At 56.2% G+C, this 20570-nt stretch overlaps 1 protein-coding gene across 1 annotated transcript; it reads right to left on the bottom strand.

Moving 5' to 3' along the window:
• Nucleotides 1-10087: 10087 nt before the first annotated feature.
• On the bottom strand, nt 10088-19033 carry PRR14 (proline rich 14). Its single transcript, XM_038763387.1, has 11 exons — nt 18726-19033; nt 18038-18236; nt 17087-17208; nt 16761-16980; nt 15732-15778; nt 15456-15562; nt 12615-13227; nt 12248-12317; nt 12048-12139; nt 10952-11023; nt 10088-10805 (listed from the first exon to the last, which is right to left on the bottom strand). Exons 1-11 carry the CDS (start codon nt 18746-18748, stop codon nt 10538-10540), a joined length of 1833 nt encoding a protein of 610 aa, XP_038619315.1. The 5' UTR covers nt 18749-19033; the 3' UTR covers nt 10088-10537.
• Between the last annotated feature and the right edge of the window lie 1537 nt (nt 19034-20570).

Genomic DNA, 20570 nt, shown 5'->3' with positions numbered 1-20570 from the left:
AGATTAAAAAAAATCTCCGCGTTCGCCGTCGCCTGCCCTTCTCAAGGGTTCCGTGAGGGCGGGTGCGCGTGTGGGGCCGCCCGAGAAGCCATCTTCCGTCCGTCCGTTCGCCCGCCCTCACGGCCTCTCCTCCGCCGTCGACGGGGCTTCCTCGGCGCCCCCCGTCAGGCAGGCAGGCAGGCCGGCCGGCCGGCCTCCCCTTTAAGGCGGGCAGCGGCGGCGCCCTCCGACTCGGCCGGCCTCCCCTTTAAGGGCGCTTAAAGGGGCCGCCTCCGGGCCCCGGCTCCCTCCGCAGCCTCCGGGCGCCATGAGAGGCGCGAGGCGGGGCCGCCCCCGAAAACCCCCGGCCGGGGAGACGTTGGGTTTCCGCCGACGTAAAAGGCCTCGTCCTGCTTCTTCTTCCTCCTCCTGCTCCTCGCGCCTTTAAAGCCCCGGGGGGCGACGGTGGGCGGGGGGGGGGCCCGTCCCGCGCTCTCGCCCTCCCGGTATCTGGGTTCGGATTCCGCTCTCGTCGCCCAGCCGCCCTCCCTCCCCGCCCCCTCGGGGCCGGGCGGACGTTTGATACGTCGGACGGCCTTGCGCGACGGGAAGGGCGGGAGCGGCGGCCCCCGTTCCGCCTCCGGCCGCTCCGATTGGCTCGCTCGAGCCCCTCCTCCCGCCCCCGGCCCCTCATCCCGGGCTCCCATTGGTCGTCGGTGACCTCCATTGGCGGCCGCCCCCTCTCACGTCCTTCCGCCCTTTTTCCTGCTGCTCGCTGATTGGGCCGCTCCGGCGACGTAGGCGGCGGGTCGCGAGAGCGCGCACGCCGCGGCAGCGTAGAGTCGTTTTTTTCCCCGCAGCCCTCGCGCATGCGCGCTCTCGGCCCCGGCCCTTTCCCCCCCCCCCCCCCCGAATCCCTCCGCCGGGCGATGAGACCGGTCGTTTTACTCCGTCCGCCGCTCCTGCTCTGACAGGAAAATGAGGCCTTTCGGCCCTGCTGCTCCAACCGTCCCCCAAAGCGACATTCGTGGCCTAAAATTGAGGGGCGACGCCCTCCTCCCCAAATGTTCAATAAAAGGCTTGACACGTTTGGTTTTGTTCTCTGTCTCCCCCTTCTAGACTGTGAGCCCACTGTTGGGTAGGGCCCGTCTCTATATGTTGCCAACTTGGACTTCCCAAGCGCTTAGTTCAGTGCTCTGCACACAGTAAGCGCTCAATAAATACGATTGATTGATTGATTGACAAGGAAGGCGACTGTGTGGCTAATTCATTCATTCAATCCTATCTTTTATAATAATAATAATGATGGCACTTATTAAGCGCTTCCTATGTGCCAAGCACTGTTCATCACCATCATCAATCGTATTTATTGAGCAGTTACTATGTGCAGAGCACTGTACTAAGCGCTTGGGAAGTACAAATTGGCAACATACAGAGACAGTCCCTACCCAACAGTGGCCTCACAGTCTAAAAGGGGGAGACAGAGAACAAAACCAAACATACTAACAAAATAAAATAAATAGAATAGATATGTACAAATAAAATAAATAAATAAATAGAGTAATAAATATGTACAAACATATGTGCATATATACAGGTGCTGTGGGGAAGGGAAGGAGGTAAGATGGGGGGGATGGAGAGGGGGACGAGGGGGAGAGGAAGGAAGGGGCTCAGTCTGGGAAGGCCTCCTGGAGGAGGTGAGCTCTCAGCAGGGCCTTGAAGGGAGGAAGAGAGCTAGCTTGGCGGAGGGGCAGAGGGAGGCCATTCCAGGCCCGGGGGATGACGTGGGCCGGGGGTCGATGGCGGGACGGGCGAGAGCGAGGTACGGTGAGGAGGTTAGCGGCGGAGGAGCGGAGGTTGCGGGCTGGGCTGGAGAAGGAGAGAAGGGAGGTGAGGTAGGAGGGGGCGAGGGGATGGACAGCCTTGAAGCCCAGGGTGAGGAGTTTCTGCCTGATGCGCAGATTGATTGGTAGCCACCGGAGATTTTTGAGGAGGGGAGTAACATGCCCAGAGCGTTTCTGGACAAAGACAATCCGGGCAGCGGCGTGAAGTATGGATTGAAGTGGGGAGAGACACGAGGATGGGAGATCGGAGAGGAGGCTGATGCAGTAGTCCAGACGGGATAGGATGAGAGCTTGAACGATCAGGGTAGCGGTTTGGATGGAGAGGAAAGGGCGGATCTTGGCAATGTTGCGGAGCTGAGACCGGCAGGTTTTGGTGACGGCTTGGATGTGAGGGGTGAATGAGAGAGCGGAGTCGAGGATGACACCAAGGTTGCGGGCTCGTGAGACGGGAAGGATGGTAGTGCCGTCAACAGAGATGGGAAAGTCAGGGAGAGGGCAAGGTTTGGGAGGGAAGACAAGGAGTTCAGTCTTTGACATGTTGAGCTTTAGGTGGCGGGCAGACATCCAGATGGAGATGTCCTGAAGGCGGGAGGAGATACGAGCCTGGAGGGAGGGGGAGAGAGCAGGGGCAGAGATGGAGATCCGGGTGTCATCAGCGTAGAGATGAGAGTTGAAGCCGTGGGAGCGAATGAGGTCACCAAGGGAGTGCGTGTAGATCGAGAACAGAAGGGGACCAAGCACTGAACCTTGGGGAACCCCCACAGTGAGAGGATGGGAGGGGGAGGAGGAGCCTGCAAAAGAGACTGAGAAAGAACGACCGGAGAGGTAAGAGGAGAACCAGGAGAGGACAGAGTCTGTGAAGCCAAGGTCAGATAGCGTGTTGAGAAGAAGGGGGTGGTCCACAGTGTCGAAGGCAGCTGAGAGGTCGAGGAGGATTAGGATAGAGTAGGAGCCGTGGGATTTAGCAAGCAGGAGGTCATTGGTGACCTTTGAGAGGGCAGTTTCCGTGGAATGTAGGGGACGGAAGCCAGACTGGAGGGGGTCGAGGAGAGAGTTGGTTTTGAGGAATTCTAGGCAGCGAGTGTAGACGACTCGTTCAAGGAGTTTGGAAAGGAATGGTAGGAGGGATATGGGACGATAACTAGAAGGTGAGGTGGGGTCAAGAGAGGGTTTTTTTAGGATGGGAGAGACATGGGCATGTTTGAAGGCAGAGGGGAAGGAACCAGTGGAGAGTGAGCGGTTGAAGATGGAAGTTAAGAAGGGGAGAAGGGATGGAGCGAGAGATTTCATGAGATGAGAGGGAATGGGGTCAGAAGCACAGGTGGCCGGAGTAGCACTTGAGAGGAGGGAGGAGAGCTCCTCTGAGGATACCGCTGGGAAGGATGGGAGAGTAGCAGAGAGTGTTGAGAGCCGGGGGGATGGAGAAAGGGGGAAAGAGACTTTGGAGAGGTCGGACCTGATGAATTTAATTTTGTTAGTGAGGTAGGAGGCCAGATCGTTGGGGGTGAGGGAAGGAGGAGGGGGAGGAACCGGGGGCCTGAGAAGGGAGTTGAGTGTACGGAAGAGCTGGCGGGGGTAATGGGCATGGGTGTCAATAAGGGAGGAGAAATAGTTTTGTCTGGCAGAAGAGAGGGCTGAGTTAAGGCAGGAAAGGATAAAGCTGAAGTGAACGAGGTTGGCATGGTGTTTAGACTTTCGCCAGCAGCGTTCGGCAGCTCGAGCATAAGAGCGAAGGAGGCGGACAGTGGCAGTGATCCAGGGCTGTGGGTTAGTGGTGCGAGAGCGGCGAAGGGAAAGGGGAGCGAGTGAGTCTAGCTGAGTAGAAGGGGTAGAGTTGAGAGCAGTAATCTGATCATCAAGACTGGGTAGAGAGGAGAGGGCGGCGAGGTGGGGTGTGAGGCGCTCCGAAAGATGGGTGGGGTCCAGAGAGCGGAGAGCTCTGTGAGGGAGTAATACGGATTTACAGGGGAAAGGAGTGGGAGTGAGGAGGCAGGTGAGAAGATTAAGATCAGAGAGAGGGATCTCAGAGTTGGTGAGGGTGGACACAGTGCAGCGGTAGGAGATGATGAGGTCGAGGGTATGACCAAGTTGGTGAGTGGGTGAGGTGGGGTGGAGGAAGAGGTTGGCAGCGTCAAGGAGAGATAGAAGGCGGGCGGCAGAGGCGTCGTTAGGGATATCCATGTGGATATTGAAGTCTCCGAGGATCAGAGTGGGCATGGAGAGGGAGAGAAGGGAGGTGAGGAAGGGGTCAAAGTCGTTAAAGAAGTTGGAAGTGGGGCCGGGAGGGCGGTAGATGACCGCTACAAGAATCTGGAGGGGGTGGTAGAGGCGAATAATGTGGGCTTCAAAGGAAGGGAAGGAAAGGGAAGGGGGAGGAGGGATAGTGCGAAAGCGACATTGGGGGGCGAGAAGGAAACCGACACCTCCTCCTTTTCCGGTGAGTCTGGGGGAGTGGGAGAAGAAGAGGCCTGCACTGCAGAGAGCAGCGGAAGAGACCGTGTCGTCTGGAGACAGCCAAGTTCTAAGCGCAGGGGAGGTTACAAGGTGATCAGGTTGTCCCAAGGGGGGCTTACAGTCTGCACCCCCATTTTACAGAAGAGGGAACTGAGGCCCAGAGAAGTTAAGTGAAGTTTAGACTGTGAGCCCACTGTTGGGTAGGGACTGTCTCTCTATGTTGCCAACTTGGACTTCCCAAGCGCTTAGTACAGTGCTCTGCACACAGTAAGCGCTCAATAAATACGATTGATGATGATGATGATGATGATGATTTATTGAGCGCTGACTGTGTGCAGAGCACTGTACTGAGCGCTTGGGAAGTCCAAGTTGGCAACATCTAGAGACGGTCAATCAATCAATCAATCGTATTTATTGGGAGCTTACTGTGTGCAAAGCACTGTACTAAGCCCTTGGGAAGTACAAGCTGGCAACATCTAGAGACGGTCCCTACCCAACAGCGGGCTGACAGTCTAGAAGGGGGAGACGGACAACAAAACTAAACATATTAACAAAATAAAATAAATATGGATAAGTAAAATAAATAAATAGACTGTGAGCCCGCTGTTGGGTAGGGGCCCAACAGCGGGCTCACAATCTAGAAGGGGGAGACGGACAACAAAACAAAACATATTAACAAAATAAAATAAATATGGACAAGTAAAATAAATAAATAGACTGTGAGCCCACTGTTGGGTAGGGACTCAACAGCGGGCTCACAGTCTAGAAGGGGGAAACGGACAACAAAACAAAACATATTAACAAAATAAAATAAATAGAATAAATATGGACAAGTAAAATAAATAAATAGACCGTGTGCCCGCTGTTAGATAGGGACCCAACAGCGGGCTCACAGTCTAGAAGGGGGAGACAGACAATGAAACAAAACATATTAACAAAATAAATAGAATAAATATGTTCAAGTAAAATAAATAAATAGACTGTGAGCCCACTGTTGGGTAGGGACCGTCTCTGTATGTTGCCAACTTGTACTTCCCAAGCGCTTAGTACAGTGCTCTGCACACAGTAAGTGCTCAATAAATACGATTGAATGAATAAATAAATAATTAGAGTAATAAATCTGTACAAACATATATACATATATACAGGTGCTGTGGGGAGGGGAAGGAGGTAAAGCTGGGGGGATGGAGGGGGGAGAGGAAAAGGGGCTCAGTCTGGGAAAGCCTCACTTATTCATTCATTCATTCATTCAGTCGTATTTGTTGAGCGCTGACTGTGTGCAGAGCACTGTACTAAACGCTTGGGAAGTACAAGTTGGCAACATCTAGAGACGGTCCCTACCCAACAGTGGGCTCACAGTCTAGAAGGGGGAGACAGACAACAAAACAAAACATATTAACAAAATAAAATATATAGAATAAATATGTACAAATAAAATAGAGTAATAAATATGTACAAACATATATACATATATACAGGTGCCGTGGGGAGGGGAAGGAGGTAAGGCGGGGTGTGGCTAACTTCCACCTGGAAATCTGGGGAAGAATTGGGGGGTTTAATAATTATAATGACGGTATTTGTTAAGCGCTTACTATGTGCAAAGCACTTTTCTAAGCACCGGGGGGAGGTGAGAAGCAGCGTGGCTCAGAGGAAAGAGCCCGGGCTTTGGAGTCAGAGGTCATGGGTTCGAATCCCAGTTCTGCCAATTGTCAGCTGGGTGACTTTGGGCAAGTCACTTCACTTCTCTGTGCCTCACCTCATCTGGAAAATGGGGATGAAGACCGGGAGCCCCCCCCGCCCCACCGTGGGACAACCCGATCACCTTGTAACCTCCCCAGCGCTTAGAACAGTGCTTTGCACAAGTGCCCTCTGTGGGACAACCCGATCACCTTGTAACCTCCCCAGCGCTTAGAACAGTGATTTGCACAAATGCCCTCATTATTATTATTATCCAGGTTCCGCCAATTGTCAGCTGTGTGACTTTGGGCAAGTCACTTCACTTCTCTGTGCCTCAATGACCTCATCTGGAAAATAGGGATGAAGACCGGGAGCCCTCCCGTGGGACAACCTGATCACCTTGTAACCTCCCCAGCGCTTAGAACAGTGCTTTGCACAAATGCCCTCATTGTTAATATTATTATTATTATCCAGGTTCCGCCAATTGTCAGCTGTGTGACTTTGGGCAAGCCACTTCACTTCTCTGGGCCTCAGTGACCTCATCTGGAAAATGGGGATGAAGACTGGGAGCCCTCCGTGGGACAACCCGATCACCTTGTCACCTCCCCAGCACTTAGAGCAGTGCTTGGCACATAGAAAGCGCTTAATAAATCCAACGGCTCCTACTCTATCCTAATCCTCCTCGACCTCTCAGCTGCCTTCGACACTGTGGCCCACCCCCTTCTCCTCAACACGCTATCCGACCTTGGCTTCACAGTCTCCGTCCTCTCCTGGTTCTCCTCTTACCTCTCTGGCAGTTCATTCTCAGTCTCTTTGGCGGGCTCCTCGTCCCCCTCTCATCCCCTTACTGTAGGGGTTCCTCAAGGGTCAGTTCTTGGTCCCCTTCTGTTCTCTATCTACACTCATTCCCTTGGTGACCTCACTCGCTCCCACGGCTTCAACTCTCATCTCTACGCTGCTGACACCCAAATCTCCATCTCTGCCCCTGCTCTCTCCCCCTCCCTTCAGGCTCGTGTCTCCTCCTGCCTTCAAGACATCTCCGTCTGGATGTCTGCCCGCCATCTAAAACTCAATATGTCCAAGACTGAACTCCTCATCTTTCCTCCCAGTCCCTGCCCTCTCCTTGACTTTCCCGTCACTGTAGACGGCACTACCATCCTTCCCGTCTCACAGGCCCGCAACCTCGGTGTGCCTCGTTCTCGCCTGTCCCACCGTCGACCCCCAGCCCACGTCCTCCCCCTGGCCCGGAATGCCCTGCTCCCTCTGCCCATCTGCCAAGCTCGCTCTCTTCCTCCCTTCAAAGCCCTACTGAGAGCTCACCTCCTCCAGGAGGCCTTCCCAGACTGAGCCGCCTCCTTCCTCTCCCCCTCTTTCCCCTCCCTACGGCACCTGTATATATGTTTGTACATATTTATTACTCTATTTTATGTGCACATATTTATTCTATTTATTTTATTTGGTTTATATGTTTTGTTTTATTGTCTGTCACCCCCCTTCCAGGCTGTGAGCCTGCTGTAGGGTAGGGACTGTCTCTATATGTTGCCGACTTGTACTTCCCAAGCGCTTAGTACGGTGCTCTGCACCCAGTAAGCGCTCAGTAAATACGATTGAATGAATGAATGGATGAATCCTTGACTCTGCCCTCTGGATCACCCCTCAGATCCGATCCGCCACCAAAACCTCCTCCCTTCAAGGCCCTACTGAGAGCTCACCTCCTCCAGGAGGCCTTCCCACACTGAGTCCCCTCCTTCCTCTCCCCCTCCTCCCCCTCCCTATCCCCCCACCTTACCTCCTTCCCCTCCCCACAGCACCTGTATATATGTACATATGTTTCTACGTATTTTTTACTCCATTTTACTTGTACATATTTATTCTATTTATTTTATTTGGTTTATTGTTTTGTTGTCTGTCTCCCCCTTCTAGACTGTGAGCCCGCTGTTGGGTAGGGACCGTCTCTATATGTTGCCAACTTGTACTTCCCAAGCGCTTAGTCCAGTGCTCTGCACACAGTAAGCGCTCAATAAATACGATTGAATGAATGAATGAATGAAAACCTACGGGTCTCACCTCCGCAGCATCGCCAAGATCCGCCCTTTCCTCTCCATCCGAACCGCTACGTAGCGAAGCAGCGTGGCTCAGTGGAAAGAGCCCGGGCTTTAGAGTCAGAGGTCATGGGTTCAAATCCCGGCTCAGCCACTTGTCTACTGTGTGACTTTGGGCAAGTCACTTCACTTCTCTGTGCCTCAGTGACCTCATCTGTAAAATGCGGATTAAGACTGTGAGCTCCCCGTGGGACAACCTAATCACCTTGTAAATTCCCCAGTGCTTAGAACAGTGCTTTGCACATAGTAAGTGCTTAATAAAAATGCAATCATTATTATTATTACCTCGCTGGTTCAATCTCTCATGCTTTCCCCACTAGATGACTGCATCGGCCTCCTCTCTGATGTCCCATCCTCCTGCCTCTCCCCATTTCAGTCCATACTTCACGCTGCTTCCCAGGTCATCTTTGTGCAGAAACGTTCTGGGCATGTTACTCCCCTCCTAAAAATCTCCGGTGGCTACCAGTCAACCTACGCATCAGGCAAAAACTCCTCACTCTCGGCTTCAAGGCTGTCCGTCCCCTTGCCCACTCCTCCTTCACCTCCCTTGTGTCCTTCTCCAGCCCAGCCCGCACCCTCCGCTCCTTTGCCGCCGCTCACCTCCTCACTGGGCCTCGTTCTCGCCCATCCCACCGTCGACCCCCGGCCCACGTCCTTCCCCTGGCCCGGAATGGCCTCCCTCCACACATCTGCCAAGCTGGCTCTCTTCCTCCCTTCAAAGCCCTACTGAGAGCTCACCTCCTCCAGGAGGCCTTTCCAGATTGAGCCCCCTTTTTCCTTCCCCTCCTCCCCATCCCCCCCGCCCTACCTCCTTCCCCTCCCCACAGCCCCTGTATATATGTTTGCGCAGATTTATTACTCTACTCATTTTACTTGTACATATTTACTGTTCTATTTATCTTGTTAATGATGTGCATCTAGCTTTATTTCTATTTATTCTGATGACTTGACGCCTGTCCACATGTTTTGTTTTGTCGTCTGTCTCCCCCTTCTAGACTGTGAGCCCATTGTTGGGTAGGGACCGTCTCTAGATGTTGCCGACTTGTACTTCTCAAGCGCTTAGTACAGTGCTCTGCACACGGTAAGCGCTCAATAAATACAATCAAATGAATGAATGAATAAATGCCATCATTATTATTACACGGTGATCATGTTGTCCCACGGGGGGCTCGCAGTCTTCATCCCCATTTTACAGATGAGGTCACTGAGGCTCAGAGAAGTTGAGTGACTTGCCCAAGGTCACACAGCAGACATGTAGGGGAGCTGGGATTCATTAATTCGATGGAATTTATTGAGCACTTACCGTGTGCGGAGCACTGGACTAAGCTCTTGGGAAGGACAAGTCGGCAACATGTAATAATAATAATGATGGTATTTATTAAGCGCTTACTATGTGCAAAGCACTGTTCTAAGCGCTGGGGAGGTTACAAGGTGATTAGGTTGTCCCACGGGGGGCTTGCAATTTTAATCCCCATTTTACAGATGGGGTAACTGGCTCAGAGAAGTGACTTGTCCAAAGTCACACAGCTGACAGTTGGCAGAGCTGGGATTTGAACCCATGACCTCTGACTCCAAAGCCCGGGCTCTTTCCACTGAGCCAGGCTGCTTCACGGTCCCTACCCAACAACTGGCTCACAGTCTAGAAGGGGGAGACGGACAACAAAACAAAACACGGAGACAGGTGTCAAAATCGTCAGAACAAATAGAACCCACCACCTCCGTCTCCCAAGCTCGTGCTCTTTCTGCTGAGCCACGCGGCTTCTCAAAGGTGAGACTGACCTCCTCACCATCCCCTCTGACCGAAAGAAGCGCTCAAGCAATACGATGGATTGAACGAATGACTGTGGGCCCAAGAAAAATCAATTTTCCCCACTCGTTGGCACGGCTGCCCTGCCGGCCCAACCGAAAGGAGGCAACTTTGGCTTCCCCCAAGTGACAGGCAAACGTCCAGGCCTTCTGGGGATTAATCCCGGCTCCAGAAGTGAGTGGGGACGAGGGAGAGAGAGAAGGTGAGCGCAGAGGAGACGAGAAGCAAATCCAAAAGTTTATTAGAAATATAGAGAATCAGAAAATAATGCCCCACGGGCCTTGGGCCGCGTGGGGGGCGGAAGGGGAGGGAGGGTGTTTCCTCCCGGAGACCTTGAGGGTGGACGGTGGCGGGTGGGAAGGCGGACGGTAGCGATCGTCCTCCCGGAGACTGGGCGGACGGTGGCACCCGTCCTCCCGGGCTTCCCAGGGAGCGGGACGGTGGACGGTGGTTTCCGTTCTTCCGGAGACCGGGAGGGCGGATGGTGGTTTCCATTCTCCCGGAGATCGGGAGGGCGGACGGTGGCGTCCGTCTTCCGGAGACCGGGAGAGCGGACGGTGGCACCTGTCCATCTGGAGGGTGGACGGTGGCGTCCGTCTTTCAGAGACCGGACCGCTGCGAGGTCGGACGGTGGCGGGGGTCCTCCCGAAGACCGGGAGGATGGACGGTGGCATTCAGCCCTGGACGGGATCCCCTTCCTCTCGCAGTAGAAGGTCGTCCAGCTCTTTCAGCCGCTGCTGCAGCAAGGATTCCAGATCCAGTCCGGGGGCCCGAGCGGAGGTGGGGGCCCGGCCCGGGGCCGGGCGGACCCCCCGGGAAGGCCGGCGGGGTCGGGGGAGGCTGCTGTCTCGGAACTCCACCGCCCGCCGCAGCTTCCGAGAGCTCGTGAACACCAGGGATCCGTTCCGTTCTCGAGGCTCCTCGAAGATCGTCTCAAAGGACCTAACCCGGCGGTGGGCGGGGAGCGGGGAAGGACAGGCGGAGAGGTCAAGCCTTTTCGGAAGCCTCTTCCTCTGGCCCTTCCCCGGATCGCCGTTCCCGTTCTCCTCCCTGTCCCCTTTCCCCCGGGCTCTCCCAGCACCCCTCACCGTTTGGCTGTGGGGGATCGGTAATTCTTGTTGGTGTAAATCTCCTCCAGGCTGAACTCCTTCTTGTTCAACCTGCCAGAAAGGAGGCGAGGGTCAGAATCCGTTCTCCTCACCCTCAGCTCCCTCTCCATCAGACTCGGTCTCTGACGACAGAAAATCGTAATAATTGTGGTCTTCGTTAAGCGCTTTCTCTGGGCTAAGCACTGTCCCGTAATTTCTCCGCACTAATGTCCGTCTCCCCCTCTACACCGTAAGCTCTTCGTGGGCAGGGCACAGGGCTGTGAAATTGTTAACCCGGACTCTCCCAAGCGCTCAGTACGGTGCTCCGCACACAGTACGTGCTCAATAAATACGTTCGACTGACTGAATACTAAGCACCGGGGCAGATGCCGCGGCGATCGGATCGGACGAGTTGCCCCACTGCCGGTCTAGCGCAAAGAGCACTACTGTGGGAGCAACCGAGCCGCGGGAAGCTTCGAAGGTAAACGGGTCCCGCAGGTTTAAAAAAAAAAATACACAAAAAACCAACAACAAAAGAAAAAAACAACCAACAGCCACAAAAGAAAAACAACCCGATGACAAAAATAAGAGAGACCCCTCCGCCTGCCCTTTGCGAGGTGCCGCGCTCCCGCCTGCCTATTTGCGCGTTGCGCTCCGGGCCCCAACGGGGAACGCGACTGACGGGGAAGAGAGAGAGAGGTGCGAGTGGCGCCCGACAAACCACTAGCGCTAGAATCAATTCCTCCACGCAGGTTCTTGGTCCTGAAGTCTCAGGACGGAGGCTCGTCGGTCGTTCCCGACGGCGGACTCCCGTCACGTTAGCAAAATAACGGCGCTTTTAAGGAGAGGAGAATTAGCCCCCAGCCCGCTCCCGCCGCCCCCCATCAGGGCTGCTGGAATACTCTGATGATCCGAGGCTGAAGGACGGCTCCAAGATAAACTCTGGAGCGACATGTGACGTAAAGGAACGGGGGACCCTTGGTTTAGCGCCCCATTCCGAAGAACCCCGGGGACAGGAGGAGGCAGGGTCACCCGAGAGAGATTTCCGCGGCCGGAAAGCGACGGCCTGTTTCCCCTCCGCTTCTCCTCTGCTCACCTGACCGGTCGGGGTAACCCCATCGGGGTGAGGCTTGGCTGAGCCCGGGCGAGGGTGCGCCGGATCCGGAACCGGGAGACCTTCCCGGTGGCCTGGGGAGAAGGGAGTTACGGAGTCAGACCCCCAGCCTCTCCAACCGGGCGTCCGTCACGCCGTCGTCCTGGTGGCGTCAACGCCGGCCTCGGCCTTTCCGCCTCTACCTTGGTCTCGGAGTCGGAGAGCCCCATGGCCTCTGGGGTCGGGTGTTCCTCCCCCTGGGGGGAGCCAGCCCTGGCCAACGAGAAGAAGAAGAAGGAGGAAAGAAGGAGGAGGTGGAGGAGTCGCCTCATCGTCCCCGCCCCACGGTCCTCCACGTCGGACGCCTTTCTCCATGATCTCGAAGCCAGCCGTCCCGGGCCCGGACTCTAGGCCGCCGGCGCCGACCGCCCCGCTTCCCTTCCCCTCCAGAAACTGGCGGAAGGGGGGAAACTCGAGAGCCGGCGGGGGCCGGGGCCAGGTCGGGAGGCTCGGAGGAGGGTGGGTCGGAGGGCAGCGGGGAGGGGAAGGGGCTGCGGAGCTGGGGGTTACCTGGGTCGAGGCAGGTCGGGGAAGGAGGAGGTGGTGGAAGCGGCGGAAGGAACGCAGACGGCAGCGGTGATAGTGGGTGCGGAGCCCAGTCCCCCGAGGGGAAAGACTTCTTTGCGGAGACAGGGCCGGGAGGCCGGGAGCGCCCGGGCGAGCTCCCCACACCCGACCGTGTGCCGTCGGGGCCGGGGCCGGACAGGCCGGAGCGGGGAGGCCGGCCAGGCGCTCCCTTCCTCCCCCGGAGCCCCCAGGTCCGGGCAGGAGCGGCTGCGTCCCAACGGTGGCCGGGGAGCCGCGGGGACCCCGGGGTCCCGCGCCCGCCACTGGCGGATGGAAGGCCGGGGACTCACCGAAGAGCCGCCGGGCTCCTCGCCCCTCCCGGCTTCCGAGATGGCGATCTTCAGCTCCAGCTTCACCGGGGCGGCCGGAGGCGGGGACGCCGCCGGGGCGGCGGGAGGGCTGGGGGCCGGGGGGGTCTTCACGGGGGTGAGGAAGATGTCGGCAAAACTCTCCAGCTTGGAGCGGACGGAACGGAAGAGCGGGGCCAGACCCCAGGGGCCCAGGCGGGGCCGGAGGAGGCCGGAGGCCGGTGGGGACGGACACTCCGACCCAGGGCCTGTGGGGGCGACGGGAAGGAGGGAGGAAGGAAGCCGCGGGGTCAAAAGATCCCTCCCTTTCTTTCTTCTTGGCCGATCCTAACTATAATAATCGTGGCAGAGAAGCAGCGTGGCTCAGTGGAAAGAGCCCGGGCTTTGGGGTCAGAGGTCATGGGTTCAAATCCCGGCTCCGCCACTTGTCAGTTGGGTGACTCTGGGCAAGTCGCTTAACTTCCCTGTGCCTCAGTTCCCTCCTCCGGAAAGTGGGGATTAAGACTGTGAGCCCCACGTGGGACAACCTGATCACCTTGCAACCTCCCCAGCGCTTAGAACAGTGCTTTGCACATAGTAAGCGCTTAACAAATGCCGTCATTATTATTATCTGTTAAGCGCTTACTGTGTGCCAGGCACTGTACTACGCGCCGGGGTGGATACGAGCAGATCGGGCTGGACACGGTCCCCGTCCAGTGTGGGGCTCACGGTCTTAATCCCCATTTTACCGATGAGGTAACTGAGGTGCAGAAAAGTGAAGCGACTTGCCCAAGGCCACAAGGCAGACAAGTGGCAGAGCTGGGATTAGAACCCATGGCCTGGACTCCCAGGCTGTGGCTCCATCTGCTGTGCCAGGCTGCCCATGGGCAATCCAGGGATTGGGTGCATTACACCGTACTCTCCCAACCGCTTAGTACAGCGCTCTGCGCACGGTAAGCGCTCAATAAATACGACTGACTTGGCTGGATTAAGCAGACCGATCCCCGCCCCTCCCCTGCCAGGGAGCGGAAGAAGGGGAGGGCCTCGGCCCGATTCGGCTTCACCGTCCTGCCTTCTCGCACCCAAACTCCCCAACCCCAGACTGCTGATTCCCAGGGGACTGGCACGGGCCCACACGCCACTAGACTCCCATCCCCGATCGGATTTATTACTCTATTTATTTATTTATTTATTTTACTTGTACATTTCTATCCTATTTATTTTATTTTGTTGGTATGTTTGGTTCTGTTCTCTGTCTCCCCCTTTTAGACTGTGAGCCCACTGTTGGGTGGGGACTGTCTCTACGTGTTGCCAATTTGTACTTCCCAAGCGCTTAGTACAGTGCTCTGCACATAGTAAGCGCTCAATAAATACGATTGATTGATTGATTGATTGATCCGCTGGGGAGCCCCACGTGAAGGGGTCTTGCGTGAGACTGATGCCACGCCCTCCCGTTTCTTCCAAAATCCCAAGGGGCAGGGTGCCAACCCGTGCCGGGGAAAAGCCGACTGTCCACGGACATGCCCGCCTCTGCCAGCCTGCCTTCGGTAGGAGAAACTCCATCTCCTGGGGACGCTCCCTGCTTGCCCAAAGCTCACCCCTTCCCGCTAAACTCGGCCCAACTCAACCTGAGATAACTCCCCAGCTGTCCGAGGTACGGCTGCGTCTGGTTTCCATTGCGGTTGTCGTGAGCCCGGATGGCACTGAACAGCAATACGTTATTCAAGTCTACACTGCCTTACCCCCAAGCCCAAATACCCCAGTGAGCCTTTCCCAAGTCAAACCTTACCGAATGCAACATGAAGGCTCTACAGCCTCTGTCTACCTTCGAGGGTTCCCTTCCCCACTGCACCTGTATATATGTTTGTACACATTTATTACGCTATTTATTTTACTTGTACATATCTATTCTATTTATTTTATTTTGTTAGTATGTTTGGTTTTGTTCTCTGTCTCCCCCTTTTAGACTGTGAGCCCACTGTTGGGTAGGGACTGTCTCTATATGTTGCCGACTTGTACTTCCCAAGCGCTTAGTACAGTGCTCTGCACACAGTAAGCGCTCAATAAATGTGATTGATTGATTGATTGAGGGTTCCTCTAGCCCCGGCACCTCTGAGCCCCCTTCCCATCTCTTTGCAAGTTTCGCCAGAGTCAACTCACAGCCGGCCCCGAATTCTCACTTTCGCCTGCTTCTCACCAAGTCACCAAGCACCCCCTTTTCTCTTGGTTAGCTGGGACCCCATTTTGGGTTTTTTTTTTTTTTTTTTTTGCTCATCTGGCCCTAAACCAACTCCGGATTGTGGACTTCCTATTGTGGACTACGTGCAGCCTGGGTGTATCAGACGGGTCCCTTCCACTGATATACAAAGCGCCCTCATTTCTCTCCTGGGCTCTTTTTTCCCCTTGCGATTCCCGGGAGACAGCGGCGCTGACGCCCAAACTCCCCACCTTCCCCGGAAAGGAGGCCAACTGGAGTGAGGCTCTGGAGCCCACCTACCTTGCGGACTACAGTCTGAACAGTCCCCAGAAGAGGCTGCCGGGAACGCTCCAGCCGGGGCCCGAGAGGAAGGTACCGATGGGTGGGGAGTCGGGAGGGGATCAACTCTGAGAACGGAGTAGGAAGTAAGTCGCGAACGCCACGGCTGATCCCGGTCCTCGAAGGACTGACCGGGCCCCCCGCGCCGGATGAGGACCTCCCCACGCGCCCCTCCCTCGCCTCCCCAGCCCCATTCATCACCTCCCGGCACCCCCCATCTTTTCCCAGCCCCCTCACCTGCTACAAGTTGGGCGGCCCAAGTCTGCTGGCTCCTTCCGGAGGGTCTGGGGAAGAAACAGGAGCCCCTGAGGTGTGGAGGGGATATCACTCAAGGCCCCTACCCATCCCGGGCTTCCTGCCCCCACATCTCCGCAACATTGCCAAGATCTGCCCTTTCCTCTCCATCCATACCGCTACCCTGCTAATTCAAGCTCTCATCCTATCCCGTCTGGACTACTGCATCAGCCTTCTCTCTGATCTCCCATCCTCATGTCTCTCCCCACTTCAATCCGTACTTCATGCTGCTGCCCAGATTGTCTTTGTCCAGAAACGCTCTGGGCATGTTACTCCCCTCCTCAAAAATCTCCAGTGGCTACCAATCAATCTGCGCATCAGGCAGAAACTCCTCACCCTCGGGTTCAAGGCTGTCCATCCATCTCCTCGCCCCCTCCTACCTCACCTCCCTTCTCTCCTTCTCCAGCCCAGCCCACACCCTCCGCTCCTCCGCCGCTAATCTCCTCACCGTACCTCGTTCTCGCCTGTCCCGCCATCGACCCCCGGCCCACATCATCCCCCGGGCCTGGAATGCTCTCCCTCTGCCCATCCGCCAAGCTCGCTCTCTTCCTCCCTTTAAGGCCCTACTGAGAGCTCACCTCCTCCAGGAGGCCTTCCCAGACTGAGCCCCTTCCTTCCTCTCCCCCTCGTCCCCCTCTCCATCCCCCAATCTTACCTCCTTCCCTTCCCCACAGCACCTGTATGCATGTTTGTACATATTTATTACTCTATTTATTTATTCATTTTACTTGTACATACCTATTCTATTTATTTTATTTTGTTAATATGTTTGGTTTTGTTCTGTCTCCCCCTTTTAGACTGTGAGTCCACTGTTGGGTAGGGACTGTCTTTATGTGTTGCCAACTTGTACTTCCCAAGTGCTTAGCACAGTGCTCTGCACACAGTAAGCGCTCAATAAATCCGATTGATGACGATGATGCTCCCTTCTCCTCCCTGTCCCAACCCAGGTGTCCGGGCCTCCCGGTTTCTCACAAACAGCTCCTGGGTCTCGGCTGTGGGATGGAGCGTCGCAATGTCCTCCAGGACCACGGCCAGGACCTGGCGGGAGGCCTTCTCCAAGGGGGAAGGGCTCTTGTCCGGCGCGGGGCCGGGGCTCCCCAGCTGCAGCTGTCTTCGCCGCCTTCTCGGAGTCCTACTTCCCCTCGGGGTTCGGGACAGCGGCTCCCGGCAGAGGGAATGCCCATCGGAGAGGCTGGGGGGGTGGGGGACGGTGAGAGGCCCGGCTTCCGTCTCCCCGAGGTGATGACCGCCTCCTCCCACGGGCCAAGTCTGGACCCGCTCTCCTGACCCTCACTCACCTGCTTAAAGGATCCCAAGGGGAAAAGCCGGGCTGGGAATCTGGGAGCTGAGGGCGGCTGGACTCCAGGCGGCCGCTCCGGCGTCGAGGGGTCAGGGCTACCTCTAGGGACGGCCCTTTGGACTAGGGAGAGACGGAAAGTCAGAAAAGCGAGGGAGCGGAGCTGGGGGGATAGGGTCTGGGGGTTTCTCTCAGGGAGACAAGAGTGTGAAATGTCCCAAAGGGCACCGGTTCTGAGCACAGACCGCAGGCACCTGAACTTAGGGAGGGACGGACGGACATGTCAAGGCTGCCTGGAGGAGGAGGAGGGAAAGGAAGAGAAAAAAGAAAGAGGATGACCAACTTCCAGGGCTGCAGAAGCAGCATGCGCTAGGGGAAAGAGCCCAGGCCAGGGCGTCAGAGGACTTGGGTTCAAGTTCTGACTCCCCCGCTTGCCTGCTGTGTGACCTGGGACAAGTCACTCAACTTCTCTTTGCCTGTTTCCTCAACTGTAAAACGGGGATGAAATACCTGTTCTCCCTCCTACTTACGACCGTGAGCCCTGTGTGGGACGGGGGCTGTGCCCCACCTGCCTAACTTCTATCAACCCTACATGTGCTCGGAATAGTGCCTGGCACATAGTAAGCGCGTGACAAATGCTGTCGTTATTAAGATTTATAATAATAATAATGGTGTTGGTATTTGTTAAGCGCTTACTATACGCCAACCACTTTTCTAAGCGCTGGGGTAGATACAAGGTCATCAGGTTGTCCCATGTGGGGCTCCCCCATTTTCCAGATGAGGGAACTGAGGCCCAGAGAAGTGCCCAAAGTCACCCAGCTGACAAGTGGCGGAGCTGGGATTAGAACCCATGACTTCGGACTTCCGAGCCCGGCCTTTTAGGACTCATCGAGGGGGTCCAGTTCTCCAGGGCAAATCCAGGGCCCCCTCGTTCCCTCCTTTGGGCACTCACCGAGTGGGGGACGGATACATCCTCTAGCACCACGGCCAGGACCCGCTGAGAGGCCTTCTCCATAGGCGAGGGTTGCCCCCCGGCCCTCTGCGCTGGTCCAGGATTCTCCGGCTGCAGCCGCCGCCGCTTCGGGGTCCCGGTTTCCCACTGGGTCCGGACCAATGGTTCCCGGCACAGGGAAGGGGCCTCGTGAGGAGGGCTGCAGGGGGGAAAAGAAGCAGGGAAAACACGAGACGTCAACAGGGCTCGGTCCACGGTCCCCTTTCCCGCCAATCCCGGTGACCGGGCCTCCTGTGAAGGCGGTATCATCATCATCGTCATCAATCGTTTTTATTGAGCGCTTACTGTGTGCAGAGCACTGGACTAAGCGCTTGGGAAGTCCAAGTTGGCAACATATAGAGACGGTCCCTACCCAACAGCGGGCTCACAGTCTAAAAGGGGGAGACAGAGAACAAAACCAAACATACTAACAAAATAAAATAAATAGAATAGATATGTACAAGTAAAATAAATAAGTAGAGTAATAAATATGTACAAACATATATACAGGTGCAGTGGGGGAGGGAAGGAGGTAAGATGGGGGGGATGGAGAGGGGGATCCCAGAATCCTTCCACCCCTGGGCTCCCTTTACCTTGGAGGTCACCCTGAGGAAGGATGGGCACAAGAGACCAGGGGCCACACTCTCACCTGGAGTCTTGGGGCAAGTCCATGGGGGTGGCGGCGACTTCAGGGTCCCCTGAGGTTTTGTGGGGGGGGGTTTAGGGGTCCCAGGCTCAGCCCCTGGCTTCAGCCTGGCAGTAGGGGAGGGGAGGGGATGAAGGCCTGACCCTTCCCTGGGACACTCCAAGGCGGGACACCTTCATCGCTGGCCCAGCGAAGGTCCCCTCCACCGGACTCCGGCTCCTATCCGAGCCTTTCCCACCGGATCCCTCCAGATCCCATCCTGCCCAAGTGGTACCCTAAGATGCCCACCGGGCCAGTTCGTTGGGGATTCCTTCAGGGACCCCCTGGCTCCAAGACCCCTCTTTTACACCCCCCCTCGCCTCAGATCCTGTCAAAACCGTCCCCCCTCACAACTCCTCCGGGCTGCCCCCCTTCAGCTTCGCTTCCAAAATTCCCCCCCCTTTAGCTTCGCTTCCAAAATTCCCCCCCCTTTTGAGTCCATTCCCTCAATCCCCTTCTTTTTCCCTGGAGTCCTTTTCCCTGGGTGGCTCCTTCAGAGCTCCTCCCTCCCCCTGCCCCCTTCCCAAAGCTCCCAAGGGGTTTTTTTTCCCCTCCCTCCCTCCCAAATCCAGATCGTCCCCCTTCCTATTGGGGCTCCCTCCCCTGGAGGGGAGCTTGGGGATGGTTTTCCGAGATGGCTCTTCCCCAGGTTGCAGGGACAATCTCCGTCCCGGTCCCCCCGCCCCCGCTGATTGGCTCCCCCAAAGCCCTCCCTCTCCCCCCCCCAATTCCCCGAGTCCTTGGGGGATGAAACGGGATCCGATCTTCCCTTCCTTTCCCTTCCCTTCCTTTCCCTTCGCCTCCTCCCCCTTTCCACCCCGCTCCCCCCGCGCACGCGCGCTCACCGCCGCCTCTCCCCCGCTCCCGGCCTCTCCCCCATCCGGGTCCTTCCGACCCCGGCCCGCCCCACCCCGCCCAATCGCCGCGCTCCTTCTGCCCCCGGCGGCCCGGCGTCGACCAATCGGCGGGCGCCGTCTTGCGGGGTGGCCGGCGAGGGGGCTGAAGCCGCCGCGGCGGCCATCTTGTCTGTGGGCAGGATGCCAAAACGCCCGGCGCCGGGCTGGGGCCCGGGGGCCGGCTGGGAAAGCACGAGGCCGGTGGGACCGGGGCTGCGCCTTCTCGGAGGCGGTGGCTCTTAGGGGGCCCTTAAAAGAGCCCCGCTGGGGCCGGGTGAGGGTAGAGAAGCCAAGGCGGCGCCATCTTTACTGAGGGCAGAGAAGCCAAGGCGGCGCCATCTTTACTGAGGGCGGCGAAGCCAAGACAGCACCATCTTTACTGAGGGCAGAGAAGCCCAGGCGGCGCCATCTTTACTAAGGGCGGCGAAGCCAAGAGGGCGCCATCTTTACTGAGGGTAGCGACAGTCCCGTTGTTTTGGACTCGTCAATCAATCAATCAATCGTATTTATTGAGCGCTTACTGTGTGCAGAGCACTGTACTAAGCGCTTGGGAAGTACAAGTCGGCAACATCTAGAGACGGTCCCTACCCAACAGTGGGCTCACAGTCTAAAAGGGGGCGACAGAGAATAAAACCAAACATACTAACAAAATAAAATAAATAGAATAGATATGCACAAGTAAAATAAATAAATAAATAAATCATCATAGTCATGATAATAATAATAATGATAGCATCTGTTGAGCCGTTACTATGTGCAAAGCACTGTTCATTCATTCAATCGTATTTATTGAGCGCTTACTGAGTGCGGAGCACTGTACTAAGCGCTGGGGGGATACAAGGTGATCAGGCTGTCCCATGTGGGGCTCATTTTCCTCTCAATAATAATAATAATAATCATAATAATAATAGTA

Source organism: Tachyglossus aculeatus, chromosome 21 (assembly GCF_015852505.1).
Source record: "Tachyglossus aculeatus isolate mTacAcu1 chromosome 21, mTacAcu1.pri, whole genome shotgun sequence".
Taxonomy (NCBI): Eukaryota; Metazoa; Chordata; class Mammalia; order Monotremata; family Tachyglossidae; genus Tachyglossus; species Tachyglossus aculeatus.
Note: the sequence above shows the minus strand (reverse complement) of the source record. Positions and strands in the feature narration are given on the sequence as shown.